Raw genomic sequence first — 22,848 nt, 5'->3', positions numbered from 1 at the left:
TGAATTTAAAAAATCTGGACCGTACTCAAGCATGGCAGATCTACTTCTTAATCAAAGCTAATTAATTAATATTAAGCTATTAAACGGTCAGTGTTTGCACTCCAACCCATAAATAGAAGCGTGGGATCAAATCAAGTTGTTACTTCTTTACTTTAAAATGAATCCTATTATTATATGAGTTTTCCAACACGTAAGCTCATACATCATAATTTTTAATTTTTTTAATTTATTTTTTAAAATTAATTAAATTCTTTTACTCATTATCCATATATCAAACATTTAGTAAAAGAAAAAAATATAATATATGGTGTATGAACTTATATTTAAAATTTTTCTTATTGTATATCATGCAAATTATCTGAAATCTTTCTTGTTTAAGAATATCAAAGTCTCATATAGACTCAAAAAATGTAAATTGCAAGTATTTTAATTATATATGTATATAAATAATTATATTTGAAAGCTTTTATATCACATATTATCTACATGACATAATTTAATTTAAAATATAAATTTTTATCTATATATTACCTACAAACATGAATGCAAAATAATTAAAACAAGTATTTTGACTTACATATATATCAATAATTTAATATTACATCAAGATAAGACGAAAGAATAACAAATCTTTTCTCTAAAAACTCAAATGTTAGGTTATCACTTTATATCTTTGAAAAAATATAAAATAAGGTAAGATCAAGATGGATAATTTTTTCTAGGCGTATCATAAACAAAAAGCTGAAAAACGAGGTGTGCAGTCGTGAGTGGTGATACTTGGGAGAAGAACAAGAATTGGAAGTTGTTTTAGTCCACAGGATTACTAAAATGCATGGATGAATATCCAAAGACACCTAGGCCATGGAAAATGATGTTTTTTCGGTAGTGGAGATGAGCCAACCCGGAAAAGAAAAGCAAAAAGGATGGAAAAAAATTGTGTTCAGTTCACAGTTCAAACGAGCACAGCTGTACAGTCCAAGGATGTGCCCTCCAACCAGCGGATTTCCACATTTTCCTGCTCCTAAATTTCCACAATCTTCAAGGTGGGACCCTCGCCAGTTCTTACCCTTTCCAAAGATTGCATCATTTGTTGCCCGACCCATCTCCTCCCCAAACGTGGACCGTCCAATAGGGGCATAAAGGCAAGTGGCTGCACAGCTTGGGGAGCTTTCATGACCCCACCCCTCCTACAGTACTCACAGGTTTAGAAAATGGAAAATGCTTGTGCGCTCTCTTTCGATGTTGCCTCAAAGTGACTGCTGATAGCAAAAATTTTATTTTTTATTTTTTTTGACTGAGTGATTAAAGAAATGATTTTAAGTGTATTAATATTTTTTTATTTTTTAAAAATATTTGAATATATTTAAAAAAATTTTAAAAAAATATACATACAATCAAAATAAACAGTACACTCTGAACAACATGGTGCACTCTGAGCAGCGGTGTATTGATATTTTTTATTTTTTATTTAAATGAGCGGTGCACTCTTAGAAAATTAGATTGGTGGGCCATGTCTTTGATCTTAATGCCCCACTTCCTTCCATCTGAGTTCCCTAACGTTGATCGGAGTTTGGAATCATGTCGTTTTTATCTCTCTAAGTCATTTTCATTTTCAAGATTCAAGGAAAGTTTAAAAAAAAATATATTTTTTTGGTCAACCAAACTCCATTTTTTGTTGTAAAAAAAAGAGAAATTACTTATTTATTTGATAATAACTTCTGTTCTTCTTAATATAAAATTATAAAAAAAATCATGCACACGAGGAATAAAATATGAAAAAAAAAATCAAGCACACGGGGAACAAAATATGCGGAGTATAAAAAGGATACGAACTGACCTGACAGTCTGATAGACAAGTTAACACCTCAAATTCTACCCATTGAAGGTGAATAGTTGTCATATCTAACTTTGGATGACTGAGGTAAATCCATCTGGGTTTTCGTTTTCTCTTTTCCACTTAAACTTGGCGCTCGCACGTTAGATTCTCAGATTCCTCTGTTGTTGAATTTTTTTTTTTGATAATCTACATGATGGGTTTTTTTTCAAAGGAGAATAAATTAATATGTTAGTTCCTTTTAATTATACAGACGAAAAAAAAATGATATTTATTCATGGATAAGTTTGCAGGAAGATTAGAGAGCAGGGCAGAGGACTCTGCAAAACTAGAGGAACAAATTGCAGTGCTTACCTACCCAACCCAGTAGCCGTCCCAATCAGCAAAATCCCGAGGTTCTTACAAAATGAAATACAGTTTCCTTTTACTTTTATCAAGCACTAGAATGGGGAGAGAAACTTGTACACAGATAGCCCCACTCCAAGAGAGACTCAGCCATGGCCATCGAGTTGCGGAGGAAATGAGAACATGCCTTGTCGGCCATTAGAGCTTCGACCGATAACTCTCGCCCGTCCCTTTGAATCCACCTCAAGATCCCTCACGAGTCACGACAGCAACCGTGACTATAGCACAAAGTCTCCGCTTTGCAATCTTTTTCGATTAAGTATTATACAGAAAATCTCTCTTGGATTCATGGCACTTTGAGCTTCCTTGTTGAAAAGCGGCAGAAAGGAGGATTGTTTTTCAGATCCTTTTTTATAACTGTTTCTTCTTCTTTTCCATTTGGAACAATATCTTGGCCCATAGTTCGAGGATCTCACCATTTGCTAGAAAGGCGAACTGGGTTTCTTTTTTCGCCCTTTGATCCATGAATTACACGGATTTCAGTTGTTCATGGCAAGGAGAAGTCTATTGGCAGTGGTGGTCTTGCAGCTTCAATCTTCTCTCTTTTGATGAGTGATTACGGGCTTCGAGAGGTGTGTTTTATGGTCTCTGTGATATCTGCTGGAATTTTTCAATATATAGAATTGTTGGCTTGATATATTTGTCATTGGTTCGGTAACAAGATGGCTTCTTTTGATTATTGAATTCCTGGGTGGTTGCTGAAAAGTGGAAATGGTTATTTGGTTTGTTAACTGTATATTTTTTAGTTGTTGGGTACTTTCAGTTGATGGGCTTATCACAGTTTTGTTTTTGTATTTTAATTTCTCTAAGGCTAGTCTTTCGATTCTTTTAGGTGGTTGAATTGAATTGAGAGATCCATTTCTCAAGGACCCACTTTGGTTTGTTTAGTTATTTGAATACTGATTTTGGGTACAGTTTCCAGTGATCGATTCATCCTTCTTTTTTTTTTTTTTTTATCGGAGTATCTCGTCATTTTCAAAATACAATTTCCTTCGTGCAAGTATGAAATGTGATTGTTTTTTTGTTTAATACCATGGTTTGCAATCTGAAGCAGTTACGTATGTGCAGCAGTGCAGGTGTCATACTATCTAGTTGTGCCATAGTTGTTATCATGCCGGGTGCTATTAAAATGTCAGGGCATTCCAATTCAAGAAGCATTCGAGGATTGAGGTTTGTGGGGTCCTTGTTTGTTACTGCTGTACTTTTTTGTATTGCAGAGGGGTTAAATTTGGAGGGGCTGCACCTTCTAGAGCTGAAAAATAGCCTTCATGATGAAAAAAACTCTCTGGGAAATTGGAATCCCTCTGATCAAACACCATGTGGATGGGTTGGTGTGAGTTGCACTCCCGACAATGATCCTGTTGTCTACATGCTTCAGTTGAATTCAATGAACCTTTCTAAAACCCTGAGCCCTAGCATTGGTGGTTTGGTCCATCTAACTGTGCTTAATATTTCTGACAATGGGTTCACTGGAGATATACCTAGGGAGATTGGAAACTGTTCCATGTTGGAATACCTCTATTTGAATAATAATCGTTTTGAGGGGCAACTTCCTGCTGAGTTGGGGTTGCTGTCTAATTTGAGAAAATTGAATGTATGCAACAATAAACTATCCGGCCCTATTCCGGAGGAGATTGGAAACTTATCTTTATTGGTTGATTTGGTGGCATACACCAACAATCTCACAGGCCAATTGCCTCGTTCTATTGGGAATCTTAAGCATCTAACTTCACTTAGAGCTGGGCAAAATGCTATTTCTGGTAGCATACCAGCTGAAATAAGTGGATGTGTGAGCTTAAAACTACTTGGCCTTACCCAAAATAAAATAGGAGGGGAAATACCAAAGGAAATTGGGATGCTCGGGAAGTTGAAAGATCTGATTCTACAGTCTAATCAGCTTTCAGGGTTTATCCCAAAAGAACTTGGGAACTGTACAAGGCTTGTTACCCTTGCTTTGTATGAGAATGCTCTTGTGGGATCTATACCTAAGGAGATTGGGAACCTCAAATCTTTGAGGATGTTGTACCTCTATAGAAATAAGCTGAATGGAACAATTCCTAGGGAGATTGGGAATCTTTCTCTGGCATTAGAAATTGATTTCTCAGAAAACTATTTGACCGGTGAGATTCCCTCTGAGTTCAGTAAGATCACAAACCTAAGCTTACTATACCTTTTCCAGAACCAGCTTACAGGTTTTATACCAAATGAGCTCAGTAGCTTGAGGAACTTGACAAAAGTTGACCTCTCAATCAATAACCTCACAGGTCGTATTCCATTTGGGTTTCAGTATTTGACTAACATGACCCAGTTACAGCTTTTTGACAACTCTCTTACTGGTAGCATTCCTCAAGGGCTTGGTCTTTACAACCGACTTTGGGTGGTTGATTTCTCTAACAACCAACTAACAGGAAGCATACCTCCTCATCTTTGCCAGCATTCTAACTTGATGTTGTTGAATCTAGAGTCCAATAAACTATATGGAAATATCCCTACTGGGATCATCAATTGCCAATCTTTGGTGCAACTTCGTCTGGTCAGAAACAGGCTTACTGGGAGCTTTCCATCAGACTTGTGCAAATTGGTGAACCTTTCTGCTGTTGAATTGGATCAAAACGGGTTCAGTGGTCCAATTCCCCCAGCTGTTGGGAACTGCAAAAAGTTGCAGAGGCTTCATATTGCCAACAATTACTTTACATCAGAGTTGCCTAAGGAAATAGGAAATCTGTCTCAATTGGTGACTTTTAATATTTCCTCGAACTTGCTTGTGGGAAGGATTCCTCCGGAAATTGTTAATTGCAAGATGCTTCAACGGCTTGATCTCAGCAACAATAGATTTATAGATGCATTACCAAATGAGCTTGGAATCCTTTCGCAGTTGGAGATTCTCAGTTTATCTGAAAATAATTTCTCCGGAGATATACCTTTGGCATTGGGAAACCTCTCCCATTTGACAGAGTTGCAGATGGGTGGAAACTCATTCTCTGGTGAAATACCTCCTGAGTTGGGCTCCCTTTCAAGCTTGCAGATTGCACTGGATCTCAGTAATAACAATCTCACTGGGAGAATACCGGCAGAGCTTGGCTATCTTAATTTACTGGAATACCTATTCCTCAATAATAATCAACTGAGTGGTGAAATTCCGGACACGTTTAAAAATCTGTCAAGTTTATTGGGTTGCAATTTCTCAAACAATAACCTTGCTGGACCTTTACCTTCTGGATCACTTCAAAACATGGCCATCAGCAGCTTCATTGGGAACAAAGGGCTTTGTGGCGGCCTTCTTGTAGATTGCGGTGAACTTCTATCTACGCCATCTGTTCCATCTCTGGAAAGTGTTGATGCTCCTCGGGGCAAAATTATTACAGCAACCGCAGCTGCTGTGGGTGGTGTTTCTCTCATTCTAATTGTAATTCTTTTGTATTTCATGAGACGTCCAGCTGTGACAATTTCTTCCTTGCAAGATACAGACATTCCATTTCCAGATTCAGACATCTATTTCCCCCCAGAAGAGGGGTTCACCTTCCAAGATCTGGTCGAGGCCACAAAAAATTTCCATGACAGTTATGCTGTTGGAAAGGGAGCTTGTGGAACAGTTTATAAAGCAGTTATGCATTCTGGACAGATTATTGCTGTTAAGAAACTAGCTTCTAACAGGGAGGGGGACAACATTGAGAACAGTTTTCGGGCTGAGATTTCAACTCTTGGAAAGATTAGGCATCGTAACATTGTAAAGCTATATGGTTTCTGCTATCATCATGGTTCCAATCTGCTTCTATATGAGTACATGTCTAGGGGCAGCTTGGGTGAAATGCTTCATGGGGCCTATTGTAGTTTGGAATGGACAACTCGGTTCACAATTGCTCTTGGAGCAGCTGAAGGTCTTTCTTATTTGCATCATGATTGCAAACCAAGGATTATTCACCGTGATATAAAGTCCAATAATATTCTAATTGATGATAGCTTCGAAGCCCATGTTGGTGACTTCGGTTTGGCCAAAGTAGTTGACATGCCTCAATCTAAATCAATGTCTGCAGTTGCAGGATCATATGGGTACATTGCACCAGGTAAGCATCCTTCTAATTGTTTTCAGACTCCATTTTAGACTCACAGATAATGTTTTCAGACTCCATTTTAGACTCACAGATAGTGTTTATAGTAGTTATTTTTTCTAGTCATCATGGGCATCTTTGATTCATCAATAGGACAATTGAGAGTCATGTTTTTTGGATACTACAATTCAGAGTTTATTTATAATGATCGAGATATTTATGTTTGTGCATGCAGAATATGCATACACTATGAAGGTTACAGAAAAATGCGACGTCTATAGCTATGGGGTTGTTCTATTGGAGTTGCTGACAGGGAAAACCCCTGTGCAGCCACTAGATCAAGGGGGTGATCTTGTCTCATGGGTGAGAAAGTATATTCGGGATCATTCATTGACATCTGAGATACTTGACCCCAGATTGAACCTTAAAGACAAAAGTCCAGTCGCTCACATGCTTACTGTCTTAAAAATTGCTTTGATGTGCACGAGTATGTCTCCTTCAGACCGACCATCAATGCGAGAAGTCGTCTCAATGCTTATAGGGTCTAATGAGTGAGAATGGAACTTTACCATTTCCAACTTATGATCTTCTGCTTAAAGTTGATGCCTCCTGCAATTATGTGACCATTTCCAATATCTATTAACTGAGATTATTTCTTGATGCTGATTCTTCCTGGTATTTTCACAGACAGCAAAAATGACAATCTCTTGTACATTTCTCATGAAAGAATATCATTACTGGGCTTCTGATTTTAGTTGATGGGGGACTGATATTTCCCACAAAATACTGTAAGTCCTTTTGCAATTGCCACAATATGATCACTCTGGTGTACAGCTGCGGTACTATTCTATATGTATCTTAAAGGTCCTCGAGTTAATGAAATTGGTTGAGAGATGATTGTCTTTTTATCTTCATGTGTATGGTACTTCCAAAAGATGTGTACAATCCAAAAGATGGGATTATTCCAAAATATATACTATAACATATATATTTAGTATGAATGTAATATTATATTCTTTAATGTATAACTATAATATATAGTACTAGTATATATTAATATATAAACATATTATAAGAGTTATAGTATAAATTATAATATAAAAATTATAATATACTAAATCACTATAACAGTATAACTAATACTAATATATAGCTAATACTAATATATATATCTATACTAATAGTTTACTATTAATACTTTTATATAGTTATACTAATCATTATAATTAATACTAATATATAGCTATATGTACAGTATATTTATACAGTTGTACTAATATTATTAGTCTATTATATAGTCTAAGACTCAATTCTAATATAGGCTATATAGCTATAACTAATACTAATATTTATATTAATACTAATAATGTAAAATATAGTTATACTAACTGACTGATTCGGCATAACTAATATTACTAATATAATATAGCTATACTAAATTACTGATAGTCTAATACTAATACTATTATATAATTATACTAATTATAAATTCATAATAACTAAATCATTATAGGTCTATAACTATATATATTTAATATCAATGTATTATTATATTCTTTAATGTATAACTATTAACTATAATATATAGTACTAGTATACATTAATGTATTAACATATTATAAGAGTTATAATATAAATGATAATATATCATATATGTGTAAATTTATAATTGTATTAATATAGTTAACTTAACATGTAATATGTTAGTATTAAATCACTATAATTACGTAGAGTATTAGTAATATAGTATTTAATATAACTACATAAAGTATTAGTATAACTACATAAAGGATTAGTAATAAGAGTATTACTATTATTTAATATAATATTACATGGAGTATTAATAAATGTGTAGGGTTTGAAGAGATGTACTAATACTAATTTATTACATATAGTATTATTATTATTACATATAGTTATTAGTTATAGTATTAGTATTAGTGTATTTTAGTTATAGTAAATAAAGTAATAACTATTACTAATTTATTATATACTAATAGACTAATAGTATTAGCATATTATTAATATATATATAATATTATACTACATGTATATATATTAAATATATCACAAGATAATTATATAAGTATTAAACAAAATGTCATTGGATTTTTTTTTTTTTTAAAAAAAAAGGGTCCATGGTGGAGTAATCGAATGCAGTCTAGTCCTTAGGAAATTCGGTCCGATCCAGAATGGAAAAATCCTATACTGAATAGGTTCGATCCGGTCTATACAACCTCTCGAGACTGAACCGGACTAGACTAGACTCTCCTTACATTCATCTATCTCTTGGAAACGTAACAAAAGTAAAATGAAAACAATTTTTTTTAAATAGCCAAAATTTGAAAAAAAAAAAAAACTAACAACAAAACAAGAAAAAATAATATAAATCAATAAAATTTATAAAAATGGGAAATAAAACTTTGAAAAATCTGTAAACAATTAAATATTTTTTAGAAGAAGTAATAAATTGGTAAAAAAAAAAAAAGAAGAAGAAGACCATCCCTCGGACGTGGGACCCCTATATGTCAAGCTGAACAAAAGCCCGAAAACCCAAATCAATAGCCTATTGTCATGGATTTAGAATTTCTTCACATGTCCCGTGCGGCCTTAGGAGGTTTTCTTTCCACAAAGCTCCTAAGTAAGCCTTTTAAATGACTCAAGTCAATAGAGAACAAAACTAGAGAGAGAAGATAGAGAGAGAAGCTCTAGAGAACTTGTTTATCTTATTGCTTGGTGATTTACACAAATGAGAATCCCTCTATTTATAGGGAACTCTTGGTACAAAGAATGGTTAGGATTGTGACACTTGTCACCAATCCAAGGGTAAAGAACTTTCTAGATCACTACTCTAGAATTGTCTATAAAGCCCTTCCCTAAGGGGTTCTACACCATTTTAGAATACTCCATACAATTCTACAAGATTACAAAGGACTAGGAGACTCTAGAAGGTTAGGAAATTCTCTAGAAAAATCTAGGTGGTGACATTCTCCCCCACCTTGCTTCGCGACGTTCTCGGTGCAGTATTTTCATGGAACCTTCGGATGTGATCTTCAAACTGCCACAATGACTCTTTTGGTTCCCAAGTTGTCTTACTTTCGAGCAATCCCTTCCACTTGATCAAGTATTCTTAGCGTGGCTTATGACTCTTTCGCCTGATGACACGGTCCGCCAAGATTTCTTCTACTTCTTTGTCGAAAGTGGTAGTTATGCCCAATGGTGCACGCTTAGACTCTTCTCGTGTTGGCTCATTTTCATCACCATGGTAAGACTTCAAACAGCTGACATGGAAGACTGGATGAAACTTGAACTTGGAGGGTAAGTCTAGCTTGTAGGAGACATTTCCTATTTTCTTGATGATTGGGAATGGTTCCTCATAACGTCGTACAAGCCCCTTGTGTAGCTTTCTTGTGAACTTGTGTTGGCTCGACAAGATCTTTACTAACACCAAGTCGCCTATACGATATTCCACATGCCTCCTTTTCTGATCAGCCCACTTTTTCATCTTCTTGGTTGCTTTGTCTAAATAGGAGCGGGTCACATCCAATTGTTCGTTCCAAGACTTAGCAACCTTGAAGACAGTTGGACAATTCCCCGCATAGCTTGTCTCCAATGACTGGGGAGTAAGTGGTTGCTGTTCCATTACAATCTCAAATGGGCTTTTGTTTGTAGATTCGCTCCTTTGCAAATTATAGGAGAATTGAACGATATCCAATAACTTAGCCCAATCGGATTGGTTGGCACTTACAAAGTGCCTCAAGTATAACTCCAACAAGGCATTCACCCTCTCAGTTTGCCCATTTGTCTGAGGGCGAAAACTGGTAGATAAATGTAGGGCATACCCCATAAGCTTGAATAGTCCTGACCAGAACTTTCCTATGAAACGAGGGTCTCGATCACTAATGATGCTCTGTGGTAAGCCCCAATATTTCACCACATGCTTGAAGAATAACTTTGCAGTTTCTTCAGCTGAGCAATCCTTAGGGGCCGCTATGAAGATGGCATACTTGGAAAATCGGTCTACCACCACAATGATAGTACCGCATCCTTCGGATTTAGGTAGAGCCACTATGAAATCCATGCTCACACTTTCCCATGGATGAGAAGGAATGGGTAGTGGTTCTAATAATCCTGCAGGACTTCGATTCTCCACCTTGTCTTGTTGACACACAAGACAAGTCTTCACGTAGAGTTCCACCTCATCTCTCAATTGAGGCCAATAGTAGGAAGCTTTCAACAAAGCTCGAGTACGTCGTTGGCTCAGATGTCCAGCCCACAAGGAATCGTGGTATTCCTTGATAAGGTTCCTCCGTAGGTTTCTCCACTTTAGAACATAAATTCGCCGCCTTATGGTGTAGAGAAGACCGTCCTCTACCGAGAACCTTTTGGTTTTCCCCTCCTTAGCCATGTTTACCAAGTTCTTGGCTAAGGGATCATGCTCCATGCCTTCACGGATTATATCAAGTAGCTCCCCTTGAGTTTGAGTGATAGCAGAAAGTTCACCATTTCTACTTAGTGCATCAGCAACAAGGTTGGCCTTCCCGGGTTTGTACTCCAAGACAAAGTCGAATTCTGCCAAAAAGTCTTGCCACCTAGCTTGCTTTGGGTTTAGTTTCTTCTGACTTTGGAAGTAACTAGTGGCAATATTATCTGTCTTGACCACAAAATGGGAGCCAAGTAGATAGTGTCGCCAAACTCTGAGGCAGTGAATGATGGCTGTCATTTCCTTTTCTTGCACAGTGTAACGCCTTTCAGTCTCATTGAGTTTGCGACTCTCATATGCAATGGGATGTCCCTCTTGCATGAGAACTCCCCCTATAGCAAAATCTGATGCATCTGATTGTACCTCAAAAGACTTGGTACAATCTGGTAGGGCTAAGACCAGTTCCTCCGTGATGGCTGTTTTCAGATCGTCAAAAACTTCCTGATACCTTGATGACCACTCTCATGTCCTATTCTTCTTGAGCAAGTCGGTGAAGGGGGATGCTCTTGTAGAGTATCCCTTTATAAATCTCCTATAGTAGTTGACAAGCCCAAGGAATGATCGAAACTCGGTAACCTTAGTGAGAGGATCCCACTTCTCAATGGCTTTAACTTTCCCTTCTTCCATGCTGAGTTTTCCACCTTGGATTTTATGGCCAAGGAAATGTACTTCGGTTAGTGCAAATGAGCACTTCTCTTTCTTGACATAGAGCTATTTTTTCCTTAAGACACGGAAAACAACCCTTAAATGCTCCACATGTTCCTCAAGGGTAGAACTATAGATGACAATATCGTCTAGATAGACCACCACAAATTGGTCAAGATAGGAGTGGAAGATCTTGTTCATGAGTGTACAGAAGGTGGCTGGAGCATTTGTGAGGCCAAAGGGCATCACTAGGAACTCGTATGCCCCATAGCGAGTTACACAAGTTGTCTTCGGTTCATCTCCTTCTGCAATCCTCACTTGATAGTACCCCAATCTTAAATCAAGTTTAGAGAAGTACTTCGCATGGCCCAATTGATCAAACAAATCAGCAATCAAAGGAATGAGGTACTTGTTTTTTATGGTTACCTTATTTAGAGCCCGATAGTCGATGCACAGCCGCAAAGACCCATCATGTTTCTTTTGGAACAACACGGGTGCCCCATATGGTGCCTTGGAGGGTTAGATGAATCCGGCATCAAGTAGCTCCTTAAGTTGCCTCCTTAGTTCCTCAAGCTTTGGAGGCGACATGCGATAAGGTGCTTTAGCGGATGGTTTTTTGGCACCGGGTTCCAACTCAATCTAATGGTCCACCTCTCTCCTAGGTGATAGTTGCTTGGGCAACTCTGGAGGCATGACATCCTCATAGTCCCTAAGGACTCTTTGGATTTCCTTGGGTGGAGGGGAGGAAATCTTCACTTCATCTTCCTCCATAGAAGCCAAGTAAGACACCTCGCCCTTCTTCCACCCTTTCTTGAATTGCATGGTAGATAGAAGTTGGGTGGTGTTTGGCTTGGACACGGTGGGTATCATTCATGAACCGCCCTCTAAGATACACACCGAGTTGTAGTGGGGAAGTGACACTACATTGAACTGTCTTAAGAACTCCATTCCCAACACAATGTTAAAATCATCCATTGGAGCGACAGAGAAATCCACCGTACCTTTCCAAGTGCCAAGTTGTAGCTCCACCCCGTGAGCTATACCATCAAGGGGTTTGGCCTCGGAATTCACGGCTTTCAGCCATCCTTGACCCTTCTTGAGAGGAATCCCTAGTCGTGTGGCCTCTTCCTTCTTAATGAAGTTGTAAGAAGCTCCTGAGTCGATCATGGCATGACTCTTCTTCCAATTAACGAGTACCTCTACAAACATCAAAGATCCATCATTAGTGGTTGGCTTCGTGCTTACCTTGAGGGAGTTGAGAAGTTGTAGACACCCCAAGTGCGACTTCTCTTGAACTTCATTTTCTTCCAACATAGCATTGAGGGCCTTCCTCTTAGGACAATCTCTAGCCCAATGTGGTCCGTCATATAGGAAGCAAGCATCTTTTGGCTTCTTGTCTTTAGAGTAGTCCTTCTTGCCCTCTTTTGATGTTGAAGGCTTGTCTCTTCGATCTTTGTACTATGGGGGCTTGAACCCCTTCGCTCCCCCACCCTTACTGTGATTATCCTTTGAAGACTTGGGCTTTGAAGAGTTGTCACTTTTATAATACTCAAATTCTTCTAAGGTTTCTGCCACTGTTAGGGCGGTGGAGATGTCTTTGACTCCACGACGCTTGAGTTTTTGAGCCACCCAAGACTTGAAACCATCGATGAAGTTGAAGAGGAGATCTTCTTCACTCATGTTTGTGATTTGAAGCATGAGGGTAGAAAATTCCTCAACATAGTTGGATATAAGAGGTGTGCTTCAACTCCTTCATTCTCTTCCGCGCATTGATAGCCACATTCTCAGGATAGAATTGCCGCTTGAGTTCACGCTCGAACTCTTCCTAAGAGTCAATAGTGCAAGTACCCTTCTCTATCTCACTATGCTTACGAAGCCACCAAGTACCAGTAAGATTAGTAAGGTAGAGAGAGGCAGTACGTACCTTGACATGCTCATCTTGCATGTTCAAAGCTTCAAAGTAGCGCTCCATGTGTCACATGTAGTTGTCCAGTTCTTTGGCATCCCGCTTGCCATCGAACTCTTTTGGTTTGGGGATATCCACCCTTGGTATCGCCATCATTCCAGCTTCGATGGCGCCCCCATTGGCCACTGCCCGCTTGCACATGGCCCAATCCGACTTGGTCTCCTCTAGACCGACGCGGTATTCCTCCATTTTCTCGTGGAGTTTTGTTAGCTCCCCCAAGACCCGATCTTGGAAAGCAACATTCTCAACATCCTGTGCCTCGATGGTGGGGTTGATGGTGCTCAGAATGGACTCCTTGAGCGATTCGAATTGTTCCTCCAATCCTAGCTCCTCCAAACCTTACTCCACGATGTCAAGTCAGTCCTTGACATCCGCTACCGCCACCTCCATCCTCGTCACAGTGTTGTTAAGGGTGCTCACCTCCCTGTGAGACTGATCACATTCCTCGATCTTGTCCAATATCTTGGTCATGGCCTTCTCGATGCCATCGAGACGAGACTCCATAGATGAGGTTGATTCCTTCGACCTCTTGCTCTTTCGTGTCTCCTGGGACTCTATGGTGATCTCACTTGGATCCGTCATCCTAACTTGGACAGCTCTGATACCAACTGTCACGGACTTAGAATTTCTTCACACGTCACGTGCGGCCTTAGGAGGTTTTCTCTCCACAAAGCTCCTAAGTAAGCCTTCTAAATGACTCAAGTCAATAGAGAACAAAACTAGAGAGAGAAGATAGAGAGAGAAACTCTAGAGAACTTGTTTCTCTTATTGCTTGGTGATTTACACAAATGAAAGTCCCTCTATTTATAGGAAACTCTTGGTACAAAGAATGGTTAGGATTGTGACACTTGTCACCAATCCAAGGGTAAAAAACTTTCTAGATTACTACTCTAGAATTGTCTATAAAGCCCTTCCCTAAGGGGTTCTTCACCATTTTAGAATACTCCACACAATTCTATAAGATTACAAAGGACTGTGAGACTCTAGAAGGTTAGGAAATTCTCTAGAAAAATCTAGGTGGTGACACTATTGTGTGCTCAGACGGTGGCCACCTTTAAGCCAACCAGATCTTGGGTCGCTCATGGGAATGCTTACAAAATTTCAGTGGATTTCTAAATAATAATGAAATTATTTAAGTTAAAATATTAGGTTAGATTTTGAAAAATGAGAGGCAAGATATTGAACAATATTTTAGATTTAAAAAATAATTTAAATATTATTTTTTAATATTATTTTTATTTTAAAATTTAAAAAAATATTATTATTTTTTCTATTTTGTTTTGAAATTTAGAAAAATTATAATGTTTAAATAAAAAGTTTAAAGATTTAAAATTGACAAGTATTTTTTTGTTTAAATGATATTTATAAATAAAATATTTTTAAATATTTTATATATATATATATATATTGTGCTGTCAAACTAAGCCTAAGCGGCTATGATGACCACCACAAAGGGCACCTTCTGTGTGCGGTTTTTATATTTCATGTTTATTTTTAATTTTTCAATTTTAAAACTATGCTATTGGCAAATCAATGTCTAAGCACACCACTCAATATGAAACTACTTTAGTAATTAAAAGTTCAAAATACATTTATTTTTTATGCTAACAAGTAACCATATCAATAATGTGTTTGGGGGTGTTATTAAGCATATTTGCAGATAGATTTTCACTTAATTTTATTATTTTTAATTTAATTTTGTTAATTTTAACATCATTTAGTATTTTTGATTATATTGTTAGTTTTTAAGTTTTACCTTTTTATAATATTAGATCTCATTTAATTACATAGGTGAGATCAGATGAGAGTTAAAATTAAATAAAATATGTTTAAAATATAAATTTTTAATATTAATTAAATTAAAAATTTTAAAAAGTTAAATTATTTATTATATTTTATATAATAATTTTAAAAAGTTATAATAATAAAATAAAATAAAATAAAATTAATTTGTATTGTATAAGCAACCGAGACCTATTTAAATTATATTTAAGTGTTGAGAATATCTAAATATTTCTTAACATATTTTATTATTATTTATTTATTATTTATAATTATTTAATATTTTATTATAATTTTTTATCTATTTTTTATTACTATTCATAATATACCTTGATACCTTTCAACACTCAAATTCAATCACATTTATAAAACAGGACGAGGAGCTAATTTCGTCGCAAGAAGCAAATAGTAAGCGGTACCCAAAATCGTCGCAATAGTCGGTCACTCTCAACATACGCATTCTCCTCCCTCTCTTGACTTGACGCCCAAGCGACACCTTTTGGATCGCCCACTACCCGCCACCATCACCCTCCCCATCTCCACAATTACGGAGAGCTCGCTTTCGGAGCCAGGAACTAGTCTCTTTCGGTTCGCCAAGTCGAGGTAATTTTCCAAAATTCCTATATATAAATGCCGATTCCTATTCTACACGATGAATCTCAGAGTACTGGGACTTGGAAACCGCTATAGTTGCTATGAAGGACGGATCGCATACTTTAAACACCTTGAAGTACAATATGATTTGATATGAGCGAGTTGAAATACATCATGTGTATTATATTTGAGCTTATGCAATGGGTGCTGATAAGGAACCCTAGGCTTTATTTGAAGCCGCGCTAAAACTTAGGGAGGGCTTTTATGATTGGCCCATAACGCTAAGACTCATAAACTAAATTAGCTTCGTCTTTTCCATTTATGTTTTGACGTGTATGCGCAAATGAATGCGTGTGTTGCCTATACTAAGGCAGTCTTAAAACAGTTCTGATTTTTTTTTTTTTGGTTTCAATATAGTTCATTAATTCACTAACATTGAAAGAAAGATAGTTTAATGAGCGAATCCCTTTTGGATTTTACATAAATAAACTTAATCTTGGGTTTCACTCTAGTTGTAACTGCGTGTCAAAAAGTTCCTCCTCCTCCCCACCCCACCCGCCCTCCTTCCAACAAAAAAAGAAAAGAGAAGAGAAGTGTTACAACCATAAAGAAATTCCATAAAAGTAAATCTACAAATTGACGCGATTTGATGCAATACGTTAGATTGTAAAGCTACTTTTATTGTAAATCTAACGTATCATATGAAGCCACGTCACTTGTCAATATGTAGGTTTGCTTTTGTAGAATCTCTTTATGACTTAAACATTTCTAAAGAAAAAAGATTTCTGCATGTTCATTTAGGAGTCTGAAAGTTCGATCTGTTATTTTGTGGCAGGTTATTAAAGGTGGTTGAGCTCTTTGTGTAAGGATGATTTACACAGCGATGGACAATTTCTACTTAACCGATGAGCAGCTAAAGGACTCGCCTTCTAGGAAAGACGGTATAGATGAAGTGACAGAAACAACTCTACGAATCTATGGTTGTGATCTCGTCCAAGAAAGTGGCATCTTGCTTAAACTGTATCCTTTGCTGATTTCTTTGTCAAATATATGTTGGTTTATGGAATTCCTTACTCATATCTTGAATATCGTTCAAGAAGATTTCGGATTCCATAGTATCTCACCAATTAGTAATCCAAGATTTCAGACTTTTAGTAAATGAGAGACCCACCAGGGAAAAGATTCTACCAATGCAAGATATAGAAGGGGAATAAATGCTTTCTTTTTTTCCATTGTTTGTTATTTCAGCGTTTCCTTGATCGTATGTATTGCTTACAGGCCTCAAGCTGTAATGGCCACTGGCCAGGTTCTATTCCATCGTTTCTATTGCAAGAAATCATTCGCCCGCTTCAATGTGAAGGTTAAGCTTTGTTCACCCATTATTCTCTCTTTCCTTTCTCAGACATAGAGAATGAGTAAGGAAAATGAAGGGTCTTTTGAAGTACATAAATAATGTTTTAACCTCATATTGATAGCACCACTTATTATGCTAGGCCAGATAGTTTTATCAGAATAAGGTCCTTGTTTTCTAGAATGGCTTTTCATTTTCCTACATTTTCTTGGAAACAAATGATTGTTTTGTTCACTTTAACCAATGCAAGATCCTGATGCCCATGTTTTTCATCTTGAACTTATCTTCTATCTGATAATGTCTTGCAGAAAGTTGCTGCAAGCTGTGTGTGGCTTGCGTCAAAGTTGGAAGAAAGTCCGAGGAAAGCAAGACAAGTGCTCATTGTTTTCCATAGAATGGAATGTAGGAGGGAGAACTTACCCATAGAGCATTTGGAGGTTGGATCACAGGTTAAGCATCCACCTTCTTTTATGCTTTGAATTATATTTTTTTATTGTTTATTGTTGTCTTCTTTGGCACAGGAAGTGAGTTTTTCATTACTTGGTCTTCCTTTCCTTTCTGGCATATTCCAATTATGGTGTCTTTTTTCTACATCGTTGGTTTAGTTTAGCTGCAGGTGTTTGTGAGCCTGTAAAAGCCCTCTTGTTTTATTTATTTATTTTAAAAGTACATTTTCATGGTTTTGTACTTCTTTGTGTTTCTTCTCTAACAGAAATATCATGACCTCAAGACTGATCTGAGCCGAACAGAAAGGCATATATTGAAAGAGATGGGATTCATTTGTCATGTTGAACATCCTCATAAATTCATATCCAACTACCTTGCCACCCTTGAAACACCTCCAGAACTGAGGCAAGAAGCTTGGAATCTAGCAAATGATAGGTAACTTCTGCAATTAGCTCATTATGGATATATTTCCTAGTACTTACTACAAAACCTATGTGCATTGATTTCTTATCATTTTGTCATCCATTGAACATGAAAAAATTTTCCATCTGCAATTCGTGTGCTTTGAGTTTAAGATTGAGTCAGTTTATGTATACTTTGATATGTGTGAGCCTTCTTCCCCTCGTTTTGAGTATTGGAGTTTGTTCCTCACATTGTAGCTATGATACTCTATGAAGCTGCTGGTGAAGGATGTCACTGATCAGAGAAGAGAGAGAGAGAGAGAGATACTGACAACAAGTATTTGAAAATAATAGAATGATGCTGCAATATTTTTGTTACCTTTCCCCAATTGTATGTGGCACTCAGTGCTCTCTGATTGTTGCACAATTTTTCTCTGTTTTCCACTACGTTTTACACTTCCATTGCTAGGCCTTTCATTGTTTACTTTTGTTTCGACATTGAAATGTGAGCAGTTTGCGTTCAACTTTGTGTGTTCGGTTTAAGAGTGAGGTTGTGGCTTGCGGGGTTATCTATGCTGCTGCCCGTCGCTTCCATGTACCCCTTCCTGAGAATCCTCCATGGTGGAAGGCATTTGATGCAGACAAGTCTGGGATTGATGAAGTTTGTAAGGTTTTGGCTCACCTTTACAGCCTTCCTAAGGCACAGTACATTCCAGTCTGCAAGGATGGAGACTCGTTCACATTTTCTAACAAGTCAAAGGATTCACAGTCTCAGCTCATTCCTAAGGTAGTACTATCTCATTCTTGCATGGGAAACATAGAGCCTTTTCTAATATTCTTTCTACAATTTTTGCAATTAACAATTTATTAATGAGTGTTGAATAATTGTTTAGCAAGTACTGCATCTTTTTTCCTGGAGATTCTTACTGTAGAGTTGGCTTTTGGACCACTTGATTTTTGGTGAAAGAAAGGATCGCAATTGTTTGGTCTGAAGAAAATTTGCTTGACCATATAATGTTACTCAGTGGAAACGTTATCTTCCGAGGAGAGAAAACACTTTAGTAAGATCAGATTTTTCTCTTAATGCTTCACTGTAGGAAGTTCTGCAGACTAGCCCTACACCCAATACCAAGCCAGCTTTGGTAGCAGTTAACCCAGAATCTGGTGCATCCAAGGATGTATTGGTAAGAGCAGCCATTGACAAACTGAAGGAGTCTAAGAAAAGTGACGATGAGCCAAAGAATATGCCTGTTGAGGGAGATGCAAGAGAAGAGCCCATGCTAAAATCCAATCCCGAGCACAGAGCAGAGGCAAGTAGGGAACGGAACAAGGAGAGGGACAGGGACAGGGACAGGGATAGAGAGAGGGAAAGGGAGGACAGAATAAAGGCCCGCGATCGTGATAGGGGCAGAGATTCTGACCGGGAACGTGACCGAGAGGAAAGTGACAGGGACAGAGATAAAGTCAAGGACCGCAGTCATCGATCCAAGGATAGAGGAAAGGACTCAGGTATGTTTGCAGCCAATTTTGTTCTTGAACCTGATGCCATCTTTATTGTGCTTTGTGGAGGTCCTTGATTTTTGGATTATTCGCTGATTTGCAATCTTTATATTGTCGATTCAGGGGGGCATTCAGGGAAGTCAAGACATCATTCATCACGAGGTATGCTCTTGCTCCCCTTTGCTATTTTATGATGGTATGGTTCTTGTTTAACCGAAATTCCGTTATCTGAATCTCTATTTTCGTTTTCAGATCGTGACTACCACAGTTCCTCTTATTCTTCAAGGGAGAAGGATCGCCATAGACATCATTCATATACTTAAACCCTTACTTTTAGGTATAGCTAGCACGTTTGGTCTGTATGAAGGAAAGACTTAAACAGTGGGGATAAAGAGAATGAAAATCTGCTTTATTCAAACAATAACGATTTTGAGTCGAGATTTACTTAAGGTATTTTAATAATCAATCTCTGTACAATTCCTAACCGTTGATCTTGTACACAGCCATCAATTAATGGCAATACAATGCTTCTCTTGTAGTGCTTTTCTCATCTCCTGGCCACCTGCAATAGCTTGCTGAGGCCTGAGAGTTGTATTATTGTTATCGTTTTAACTTTTTCCGCCGTATTGCGTTTATTATAGGGGGTTGTGGGCGTCTTTTGTAGAGTTTAGGAACCCATGCAATAAGTGGTGGCATGCTTATTCGGCCTATCCTTCCTAGGCGTCTGGGTAATGAGCCTTCAACTTTTTTTCACCATTAGTCGACTGCCAAAGTGCAAAGTGCTACATTGGAGAGAGCCTGAGACGGAGATGAAACGTGAAAGGAATTGCGTGATGTTTATGATTATGCTGATTTTGGAGGGTTGTTTTATTCGGCATGTGCCATGAGCATAAGCCCTGGCAGCTTAAACAACATTTTGGAATTTGGATACCCTGTTCAAAGTCAAACTGTGACAAAGAATAAGAAGGAAATTAGACCCGGGAAGCCGGGAACCAAGAAGAAAGAATCGAGGAAGCTAGGCCTTCAATACAGATCGTGACCCGAGGTATAAAAACAAAGAGAAATACTTTAGTCACAAAGTTAGTACATCAAAATAAATCTACAAATTAACATAACTTCATCTGATACGTCAGATTATATAATTATTTTTATTGTAAAGTAGATAAAATTATATAAAATTTTGTCAGAATTTAGTAATCCCTTTGTGTCTGTTTTTACTGATTAGACGGGTAGTATGGATGAAAGTGCAAGATGATCCACAGCCATGAAGATTATAAACAAAGATGGCAATGGAATTGGTAGAGGAAAATATGAAAATTGATGATTTATTTCCTGGAATTTAACAATACTGAACATGGCAAGGAAAAAGATAAGAGAAACAAGAATTAAAAGAAATAAAGACATAAAAAAAAAGTAAAACAACCAAATTCCTTCTCTTTATTTAGTTTCTCAAAGTATAACAAATGTAAAAACACTTGCAGATGGAACAACAGAATGCATAGATCATGATTAAAGCTCCAGATGAAGGAATCACTCAGTTTCCCACAATTGTTTTCTCACCCAACTACTATTATCCCAGCTAAGAAAGAACCCTGTATCCTTTACCAGCCAATAGACTGCCCCACGACCCACATCTCTTCTGGGCTGAAACCCATGCCAGGAAGCAAATGATCTTCCCCAGAAAGCTTCACAGTAAACTAACTTGTTTTCTTCTACAGTCCACTGGTAATCTTCCCCCGCGTTTAGCATCTTCTCTCCACCGCATTGGAGACTCATCGGCTCTGAGTTCTTTGGCAACGCATTGATCACATGAACAGCTGGCAAATGATGATTGCCTTTCTCTTTTGCAGATGCTATTGTACTGACAAAAATGCATGCAAGAACTAGGAAGAGAGAGACTCCCCTGTTTGTCATTTTGTGAAAGATGGTGCACACAAGGAACGCCAGAGGCGTGTGTATAAATAGGGAAGTTCTGGATTTTAATTTGTATATATTTTGGTTTCCTAATTTTGAGATTTCCTTGCCTTTTGGTCTTCAATTTGTAGTCAATTACTCGACAGTACTTGTTGCAGAAACTCAGGCATTATCAGTGACCATATATCGTGGAAGGTGGGTGCACAATTAATGTAGTAAGATATCGTTTGGTTATAAATAAGATAAGATAGTTGAATAAAATATTATTATAATATAATTTTTATTTTAAAAATTTAAAAATTAAAATTATTTATTGTATTTTATGTAAAATTTTAAAAAAATTATAATGATTAAGACTTAGTTTAAATATCCAGATGTATCTCATCTGGGTTGTACAACAATCTAGTCTGCCTATTCAAATGGCATGAGTTGTTTGTATTTTATCTTGGGTTTTGAAATTAATAACTGACATAAACAATAAAAAGTAAAGTAAAAAAGATAAAAATGACAAAAAATTTTAAATGAATAACAGAAAATTTTAAATGAACAGTACAAAACCGAAACAAACTGTTCAAAACAATAAGTGAACAATATAAAACTATAAATAAACGGTTGCTATCTAAATAGTGGAATTCACTCCTTTATCAAATTTTAAAAAGTAAAAATTATCTCATCTCTTCTACCAATAATCTCATCTCATCTTAACGCAAAAATCTTACTATTATTTAAAATATCTTATTTTATTTCATCTTCATTATATAATCAAACCATATTTAAATTAAATAAAATAAGAAAAAATGCGTAATCAAACCAAGCCTAAATGGTAATAGCTGTTAAGATAATGATTATTAATGCTGATTTTATCGTTCACGGAAACCATTAACTATTAAGGCATGTTTAGTGGGAGATGCACTCAAAGTAGCATTTTCTTTTCTTTTCATTTTTTTAATACTTTTAGATAAGAATCTTTCCATTGTTGATATCCGTGACACTTGTAGACAAACTTACGTGGAGGGGTCCCCAAAAGCAGGGGAAACTTGAAGAAATCTTCAAATGGCATCTTAAAAGGGTAGAGTTGTTAACTTGTCATATTGTCGCATTAATGCTAACTCGTGTGGTTCATGATGTTCATAAAAAGAGTTGAATTACTAATATTTTTTTAGTTTAACTGATGTGAAATATTTTTAAGTCGGAAAAATGATTTGTGAAGTTCTGTCGTATTCGAGTCTCATGCATTTTTTAAAAAAAAAATAGAATAAATTTATAATTCATGTGAAATTTTTTTATTTTTTAATAGTTGCTTCACTATTTTCAAAGAAAGTGCAACTGTGTAAGAGTTTACACACTCTAAAATATATATATTATTCTAATTCTCATAATTTTTTTATCATTTTATAATATGATATTACATGATTAGATAATGAGTAATATTACTTTTATTATATATACCTTTTATATTATGAAATGATAAGAAAAT

The 22,848-nt window shown here is 36.7% G+C and overlaps 2 protein-coding genes across 3 annotated transcripts; both read left to right on the top strand.

The window, feature by feature from the left end:
- Positions 1-1,767: 1,767 nt before the first annotated feature.
- On the top strand, positions 1,768-7,196 carry LOC122300825 (probable leucine-rich repeat receptor-like protein kinase At2g33170). The gene is given in 5 exon segments (XM_043111733.1): positions 1,768-1,921; positions 2,121-2,811; positions 3,308-6,303; positions 6,524-6,839; positions 6,841-7,196. Coding segments are annotated over 3 exon segments (3,360 nt in total). The 5' UTR covers positions 1,768-1,921; positions 2,121-2,811; positions 3,308-3,350; the 3' UTR covers positions 6,932-7,196.
- An 8,355-nt stretch (positions 7,197-15,551) lies between these two features.
- Positions 15,552-19,995, top strand: LOC122300824 (cyclin-L1-1-like). 2 transcript variants are annotated; one of them, XM_043111732.1, is made up of 9 exons: positions 15,552-15,767; positions 16,594-16,778; positions 17,037-17,118; positions 17,418-17,558; positions 17,822-17,991; positions 18,471-18,744; positions 19,055-19,466; positions 19,581-19,619; positions 19,710-19,995. In XM_043111732.1, the coding sequence occupies exons 2-9, from the start codon at positions 16,627-16,629 to the stop codon at positions 19,778-19,780; spliced, it is 1,341 nt and encodes a 446-aa protein (XP_042967666.1). In that variant the 5' UTR covers positions 15,552-15,767; positions 16,594-16,626; the 3' UTR covers positions 19,781-19,995. The 2 variants fall into 2 exon arrangements, with proteins under 2 accessions (XP_042967666.1, XP_042967665.1); XM_043111731.1 differs by having other exon boundaries at positions 17,028-17,118.
- The last annotated feature ends 2,853 nt before the right edge of the window (positions 19,996-22,848 follow it).

Source organism: Carya illinoinensis, chromosome 2 (assembly GCF_018687715.1).
Source record: "Carya illinoinensis cultivar Pawnee chromosome 2, C.illinoinensisPawnee_v1, whole genome shotgun sequence".
Taxonomy (NCBI): domain Eukaryota; kingdom Viridiplantae; phylum Streptophyta; class Magnoliopsida; order Fagales; family Juglandaceae; genus Carya; species Carya illinoinensis.
This window is presented reverse-complemented; position numbering and strand designations above follow the sequence as displayed.